At 30.8% G+C, this 8962-nt stretch overlaps 1 protein-coding gene across 1 annotated transcript; it reads left to right on the top strand.

Moving 5' to 3' along the window:
- Positions 1 to 1183: 1183 nt before the first annotated feature.
- On the top strand, positions 1184 to 7290 carry LOC127734487 (ninjurin-1-like). The gene is made up of 5 exons (XM_052244388.1): positions 1184 to 1338; positions 1673 to 1720; positions 2719 to 2754; positions 4225 to 4275; positions 6800 to 7290. Exons 1-5 carry the CDS (start codon positions 1306 to 1308, stop codon positions 7277 to 7279), a joined length of 648 nt encoding a protein of 215 aa, XP_052100348.1. The 5' UTR covers positions 1184 to 1305; the 3' UTR covers positions 7280 to 7290.
- Positions 7291 to 8962: the final 1672 nt, after the last annotated feature.

Below are 8962 nucleotides of genomic sequence, written 5' to 3'. Positions count from 1 at the left end.
CTTTAAATTCCAACAAATCAACACCAAAACTGAAAACATATTACAGTACTGCATTTTTATAAGGTTTATATCAACTACAACATAACTGATGAAATATAACAATTTTAACTGCCGACATCGATTTACAAAATCTTACTGAATGCACGAGCTTTAGAATGGCTAGAAATACGACGCAAAAGTAAAGACGGCAGATCATGACTAGTGTAAAACTTTGATTTTCATGTATTGATTGACGCAATTCGTAAAATATGTTTATAAAAACACGATTTTTATTAAAATTTCAAACATGAAAATATAAACATAAACATTCTGGAGTTTTTCCTAAACAATACACCAATGTCTCCCCATCATCAGCTATACAGTGGTTGCCCGTCATAATCTCAATAAATTGGTCAAAAAATCAACTTAAGGTATGCCAACCGCCCAACCCCCCTCCCTTATTTTCGTTTTCGGCAATTTCAGTTATTTAAACCTAACTTCAGATTTTAGAACATCAACCATTCTAGAGTTTTTCTTAATAGATACGCCAGTGTCTCCTCTACATCACCTATACAGTCGTTGCTCGTTACAATCTTTATTAAATCGTCCGAAATCATTTTAAAGTACGCCAATTCCCTATTTTCGTTTTGTCAATTTCAGTTTTTTACCCTAACATCAGATTTTCGAACATAAACCATTCTGGAGTTTTCCTTAAGAATACGCCAATGCCTTTTCTACGTCACCTATATAGTTGTTATCCGTCACAATCTCTATAAATTGGTCCAAAATAAACTAACATATATACATATACATAATTGTTCGCTAGCTAAAAAAATACGCGATCCTCTTATGTGAAATTGTGGTTTTTAGTTATACCTCTTCGTTGTTTGCTTGTTAATTTTCGCTAAAATTGTTCGGTAGCTTGAGTCAAGTGGCACAAAGTGAAAATATAGTTTATGCATACAATTGGACTGCCAATTTAAAGTTAGAACAAAACCATAGACAGTTAGTGGTTGTAAGTCATAGCAGTAATGATACGTTAAAAGGTAAGAAATTATTCAATTAAAGTTTGTTCCTTGGAACTGAAATAAATGCAACAAAAGTTCAATAAAAAATTCAGAATCATTTATTTGATTTTCGATAAAACAAAAATTAACCCATCCACTCTTTTTTCCAAGTATTCAGGAAATCGATGTACATATTTGGGTCAAGTAGAATTTTTATGAATGGAAAATTGGAAAAAACAATACAAAGGGAAATTATTGAAGTGTATTTAAGCAAATGAGCTTGCACATGTTCTTTAATTTTCACATTTAGTTGCATAGAATGGCTACTTCTATACATGAAAGTATTCCTTTGGTAAGAAATATTTACATTATCTGTATGTTTTAATCAATGTTTACTATGAGCTTCATCATAATTACTTACACGAAAAGCAGAAGCAGTAGTTTTACGTAAAACAATGATTGTGTATAGAAGAAGAAAAAAATGCCAATATCATCATATTGTAGAGAACGTAACATTTACCTATTTTATCGTTGTAGGCATTTTGTTAAACCAGGTATGAGGGCGCCGAATTTTTAAAATATTAATGATGTATACATTTATTTAATCATACCAAACCGTTATCTGAATATTTTTAGATAAACTTTGAAATTTGTTGTTTATCAGTTGATGTAATCCTTTGTTACAGAAACAAGTAGATGATGGCGGTTATCAAAGCGAATTACACTCCCGAAATGTAAGTTTCATACTTAATTTAGTCTCTTCAAAGTTGAATTCTTATGAATATATAAAAAAAATGTTTTGACATATATATGAAGACAGGGAAAGAATTTATATTTGAGTAATATACTTGTTAAGTTGCAAGTTTTCACAATTTTCTATGACGATTACAATTTTGTGCATGAACTTTACTCCATTAAAGATTAGTGTCAACAAGGCAATGGGAATACATTACAATATATACTTGCTTATATGATATGAAAGCAATAACACGCTACATGATGCATCTTTGCAAGCATCGAATTACGAGTACATATATATCTATATATATATATGTATGTATAGCGGTCTAAATACAGCACAAACACCATTTTCCAAAAAGACCAAAAAAGTGACAAAGTATATTTTAACAAAACGCATTTGACTAGCAGGTCGAACAACGGATGTTCTTAAACCCTGCTGACTGCCATTGCCGATTGCCAAATAAAATGATCACCAGATGTAATAAATTGGATCTTAAATATTAATTTGATATCAAACAGAAAACAATAAACTTGCGGAAAAAGATGGTATACCGCAAACAAAAGGTGCAAAAATTAGTACACCATATCCGGATTTCGACAATTAATATCTCATATCTCGTATAAAAATTGCGGTTTTTATCCAACGCAATCATAGGTCTGAACATTGTTTTCAATTTAGACTTGTTTATTTGTATGTATATATACCTTGAAGGGCGATGTGGACCATGGAGGTCAACAATATTGCATTAACTCGTTGCTTAAGTTGTATGTATGGAGTGATGTTATCTCTTAGTGTTAGTTACAGAACTAAAGGAAAACAAAATCAAGATTCTAACAAATGTTCACATCTCGTTTATATCTTTGTGAGAGTCTGTAGTAGTGAGACAAAGCGTGACCGTCAAAAGTATGTCCCATATTTTACAATTAGTTGTGTGTTTACTTTTCCCCTTTTGATATATTAACAATATGTGATCTTTTTTAAATTTTTCAGTCGTCAATTGATAACAATTCTACAAAAGTTGAAATGGTGAGTTCTGTCTTTTATTAACTATACTCATTCAACCAATTTATAGTAATGCATTTTTTCACCCAATCGAAAAAATGTATACTTTAGACTTGAACCATTAAATAAGTTTAAGTATTATCAATATTGATACACCAAAGCGATTGAAATGTCTTCCCGATTTCTATTAGAAGCCTATAATCAGGTACACAAGAAAAAGACAAACAACACATTGATAAATAGTGTATAATACAGATAGCAAATTTAAGGAGTTTTCTTTTCAGTTTAAATTCAATATTAATACATGGTTGGTCGCAGAATATCTTAGCTTTTCATTCAACGCGTACCAGATAGTTCGCGCATACGTACATTGTGTTATACAGCTAATATTATTACTTATTTCGATATGGTTCTAGCTTTGGTACTTAATATTGAATATGACTTTGGAATCGTATATTAAGTGACGAATACATAACAAGACATTGTAACCCTAACGTACTAGTTGTTAGTCCGTTTGTAATTCATGAGATTCCAACTAATTTTATTCTCATCTTTGTCTTTTTTGTCTTATTAAACATTAAGTGAAGTAAACTGCCTTCATTTTACCGATATTTATCATATACTTAGCATTATTATGACAGTTTTGCATATGTGTAACAAGCGGAAGTAAACAAGCCATAAATTCACACCTAGGCTGATATGGGGTTATCAGCCTGAGTGCGTTTCTACATCGGTTGTAAATGATAAAAAGATTAATACATGTCCGTTTCCATTTCGGCCCGGGTATCATCCTCGACTAACGTCTCGGGCTGATAAAGGGGGCCAAGGGATGATACCTGGACCGATACGAAAATGGCCATGTATTAATCTGTATAATATATCATGCATGTCCGAGTTATAGGTGTAATATTATATTTTCTTATTATGCAATATTAATGGTTTCTCATTTTGGCATTTTATACTCGTATGTTGAAATGAGGGACAATAATAAATCAAAACGAAATTTAGCTGAAATGTTCAAATATTTCTTCTTTAACTTCCGAAAAGTCATATGGTGTTCAAATTAACCTCGATGGTTTGTAATATGATCAAAACATTTTATAACACCTGTAAAGTTTGTGATGAAAAAACTACAAGGTTTTCCAAAATTCTTTTTTTCAAATGGAAAAGCGGCGAAAACCAATACGATATCTATTCAATTTAATACAATTAGCTATTGTAATATGGATTTTATTGCTATTATTGTCATGTTTATCCAAAAAAAATCACAAATGGTGACACTAAAAAAAATAATTTAAACATCAAACTCTTTCATTTTAATTTGTTTAAACTATCGTTCAGAAATTTAAAAAAAATCTTCAGAATCATTTATCTCTTGAATTTTCAATGTATTGTTAAATATAGTGGCTTAAGATTACATAAAGAAAGGGACGATATTTCGGAACTCTGCTGCATTAAAGTGCTTTGTTTTTGATATACTCTTATGAATTTTAGAAACCACCCCCTGAAGGCAAAGACGAAGAGGAAAGCCCAAGAACTCTGATTGTAAGTATCGATCCTTAAAACGTATGCGTGTTTAAATTATGTATACTGTACGCGTATAGCATCTACCTCCTAAGCAACATGCCTATTACAGACCGTAATGGAATTGTTTGTTACAGGATATTAGTTTATATTATTAACCGAATATTTTTAAGGATTTGTGATTCGTTAAAACTTGATCACATGTACATTTGTATTTGCTCAGTTTGCACACCAATACTGTTGTGTTTAGCTTTTCGTAGGTCAAAAACAGCATATTGCACAGAGCATACAGCATGTTACTAAAAATAGATTCTAGAAATCCCCAATTTTACATTGTTCATGAAATAGTTGTTGATTAATAATATAACAATTGTAGCCTTTGGTTGAGGTCAATACGATGTTATATCGACCCAGAGAAGCATATCGACCTCGGACTTCGTCCTCAGTCAATATGCTTCTCTTAGGTCGATATAACCTCGTATCGACCTCATACAAAGGCTATAATTGTATAGTATTAGATGGATTGTGTAACCGCATTGAAATATTTTTTCCCTCACAAAACATGTATCAAACGCACGAGAAACAATCGATAGTTATAATGTTTCTGAAAAGGAACATTTTTATGATATCAATAACTTTAAATCTGGACTATTTATGCCATGTGTTTCCAACGACCAAATGACAAGATATATCTCTTTAACGTACGCTTTATTATTCATTGTTATCTCATTAACTTTTTTTAATACAAATTCAGTCATATGAAGAGATTCACCTGTGGGCTGCTTTGTTATAAAAAACATGAAATTTATGTGTTTCATAATAGAACGATTCTTTAGAAATTATTTTCCAATCTAAGGACTTAAGGTGGATCAGGTGTCTTTTTCTGCGCATCCATTCTGGTCATGTTGCAAAAATACCTTTTTGTTTAAAAATATTTTACCCAAGTATCATTCATGAAACAACAAAAATATCTAAAACTTGAAATTTAAAGATTATATTCAAAAACTTAAATGTCGTAAAGTGTTTTTTAAATTGTCAGAAAAAATCTTTTAAAATCAAGGGCAGATAATTATACTGAATTTGATAGAACAATTTGTGCTTTTTGGATTTTTAAAGAAAATAACCTCGTGACCCCCTATTTTTATTCGATATTTCAGTAGTATTAATAAAAAGCAATTCTCTCATTGAATTTTAGCCAATTCTATCGTTTAATGTTTCCTCAATAAGGAAAAATTAAGTTTCCCCTATATAACCAATATAAAATAACCCCGATTTCGTTAATTTCATTGTATTTTAACGAAAAAACAAGGACCGTGACCCCCTGTTTTTATATTGAAATTTGAAAGAACATTGACCCAGAAGTCTTTTACAAAAGTTTAAGAAAAATCTATCGTCGATCATGTAGACATCCCAACTACCTTAACACAAAAAAACTTTGTTTTTGAGAAAAAAACATAAAAGATACCAGGCTGTTAATCAAGTGTACTAGAAGCATGTTCAGTTTAGATAAGATTCAACAGTGGCGTTTGAATATGAAAAAGGTGGATTTCAACATCAATAACAAAGAGAGGTCGTTGGAAATCTTAAATTCTAGAAATATTGCCAAATTGCAAAAACCTGGATGATTTTATTAATTGAATTACAGATATTTACCAAAAGTTGTAACATCCATGATATTTTATTACCGCACAAAAGACATGAAGATGAATTAGTGCATCGGAATAGTACTGTAATGCTATGTATTCCTTGCTACGCTGTATAGTACGGCTATATATGATTATTTGTAAAGGGGGATTAGCTGTTAATTCATGTTCACAAATTTGACCCAAATTCTCATATTTAATTTATAACATACTAAAACGTAAATTCAAATTACAATAGTAAAAAAAAACTATTAAGAGTCCATGGACTAGTTAAAATGTAAGAGCATATTGTGCGTATTTTAGACTAGACGCCATCTAATTGTCTATCGAGATGACCTCCGAAAACTGCCGACGATTATATTACCCTATATAAGCATAAATATAAATATAAATATAAATTTAAATAAACAGACAAACACGTGTCAAATTAAAGGTTACATGAATACGGATTCAAATGAGTTGAATTTATTGACTCGCAAGCCAATAATACATTAGCGATTTTTTTTAGCTTATTTAACGAATTGAACCAAACTGACTGCTAATAGCAAAATGATATTACTATATTCCGCTTTGATAAATGTTTGAAACAAAACAAAAATTTCGGTTTTTTTTTTTTTACTAATTCGTAGCTAATGCCCCTTTAAGAAAATGTATATATCCTTATAATTGTTAAGTTATACTCAATTAATTATTTAACAATATGTTAAAAGGACATTACTTGAAAATGATGTGGTCAATTGAGAAAAAATCAATAACCTGAACCAAAATATAAAATAGATGTTGAATTAAGAGTACTGATAATAGGTTATTTCAATATTTTAATAACCTGCGTCTTTAGTTAGACGAAAGATCATTTTTTTTTAAATAGAAGTGTCTGAACGTCATCTTTTCTCTGATTTCAGGAAGATGAAACTGAGAGTAGTTCCAATACCAGTGTTTCAAACAAATTCCAATCTCGACGTGACGTTACAAAAGGATTATATGACGTTGCCTTACTGATGGCAAACGTATCTCAGCTGAGATCAGTCTTAGATTCTACGGATAATAAATACTATATGGCCCTTGTTGGTCTCCTTATTGCCTCTATATCGTTCCACCTGATAAGTGCTTTTTTGCTCTATGCTTTGCTTATAGTAGAGAAACAAGCTCAGAACAAACGACAGCATGCAAATGAGAACAAAACTAAATCGCAATCAACCGTGAATCAAACATCATCTAACGTCAGTGCAAAATCTGCAGTATGTACAAACTGTTTTGCAGATATACCGAGCTGTTGCTGTTGGAAAATATACAAAATTGATATAGTAGCAACAGTTTGTGTAATTGCAGTAACAATTCTCAATGTTTTTATTACAGCGTTTGGAAGCAGTATTAAATCATAATTTACAAATGATCATATGTTAATTAGTTAATGTGAAACCAAAGTAACTTGGATATCAAACAAAAATAAATAAATATGGTATGATTTCCAATGAGACAACTATCCACCAAAGTTTATTGTTAAAGAGTGAAGACTTTTTTCTCTACCCTTTGTGTCACCCGCTTCCGTTTATCGAGGCTCATATTCGTGGAATTTTTATTCCTCGTTATCTTTTTTCCATCTTTCATCACTCTTCTTTTGCTATCCGTGTCCACCTTTTTTATGAACTACTTTGCTATACTCCGCTTAAATATTGTGCGACAAAAGAGCGTTTTCTATGTAAATTCATCGATGAAGCTTAAACTTTGACTTACTAGGCAAATACAAAACATACATGCGTATCAAATGATGTGCACATCCAAGATTTATAAATAAATCCTCCTTAGGATATTCACATTGCCTGGAGTTAATTTTCCGGTTGTTGTAATTAAGTATATGTGCTACTGAAAAATTTTAAAGTTTGGTTCTCACACTTTATTGCAGTGGTCTCAAACAAAAAAAAACACGGATTGTATGCACTTAAATCGGTATCTGCCTTTTATATATTATAAACGCACGTCTTTGTGATGATTTGTTTACCAGTTTTTGTTTTCTTCAAGGTTGTCTTGGTTTCGTATTATCGTATCGATTTTACGGATTTTAACATTTTGATTTTACCAGTTACACAGTAAATATGGTTTTTGTATTCATGAAGTATTCAATCTTTTTGCTTCATAAGAGAAAAGTGGAAACTAATCTTAAATGGCTTATTTTTGCAAGAGGAGTCATATTCAGGCTCGTAGGAACTCATATATATATTTTTTAGAATAAATACACTGTTGATACCTTATGATGTTTAATTCACTAATCTCCAAACAACTTTTACTGCATTGCTGTTATTCATTTTAAACCTTCAATAAAGTCATTAAAGATACCAGGATTAAAATATTGGAGGCCAGACGCTCGTTTTGTCTACAAAAGACTCATCAGTGACGCTCGAATCAATAAAGCTAAAAAGGCCAAATAAAGTACGAATTTGAAGAGAATTGAGGATTCAAAATTCCGACAGGTTTTCTCAAAAGAGCGAATATAATCAAAGATAACAAATTTGCTGTTATAAAATTTTGAAAATAATGAACGTATTCTATGTATTACTGGTAAATTATTAAGTCATGGATTCCGTTACCAAAAATTACTTAAAACTTTTACTAAATTTTCACATAGATACAAATATCTAGTTTGGAAGTTTGGCTAAACAGTGTAGAGAACTTAATTTAAACGGGATAGGATAGCACATCCTATTTTTTACGGAGCTGTTGTTTACCAAGCCCGTAAATTTAGATACGATCTGGGTAAACTTATCGATCCTTTAAGTAAACTTATTTTAAAAGGTTGCTAATTCAACACTCTCACTAGATCTTTGAATATTGTTTTATTTGTATAAATATTGATTTTGTTATCAGGAAATTAAAACCAAACTAATATTATTGTTATATACAGATACATATGCACATTCATAGTTCTACAATCTGTCGATACCAGTATTTTGGCATTGCACAAAGTCGTGTTTTTCTCTTACTGTCAATGACGTCTTAACACTAAAATCCATTGGATGTGTACTGATTGCTATTTTAGTCTAAGATACAGAATTGTTTTATTAGTTGTT

This window comes from Mytilus californianus, unplaced genomic scaffold (genome assembly GCF_021869535.1).
Source record: "Mytilus californianus isolate M0D057914Y unplaced genomic scaffold, xbMytCali1.0.p SCAF_3, whole genome shotgun sequence".
NCBI lineage: Eukaryota > Metazoa > Mollusca > Bivalvia > Mytilida > Mytilidae > Mytilus > Mytilus californianus.
Note: the sequence above shows the minus strand (reverse complement) of the source record. Positions and strands in the feature narration are given on the sequence as shown.

Excerpts from the sequence above, each read along its gene's own strand:
- LOC127734487 (XM_052244388.1), top strand. The coding sequence starts at position 1,306 with ATGGCTACTTCTATACATGAAAGTATTCCTTTG. Across the intron at positions 1,721-2,718 it reads GCGAATTACACTCCCGAAAT|TCGTCAATTGATAACAATTC; the intron begins GTAAGTTTCATA and ends TAAATTTTTCAG. Across the intron at positions 4,276-6,799 it reads AAAGCCCAAGAACTCTGATT|GAAGATGAAACTGAGAGTAG; the intron begins GTAAGTATCGAT and ends CTCTGATTTCAG.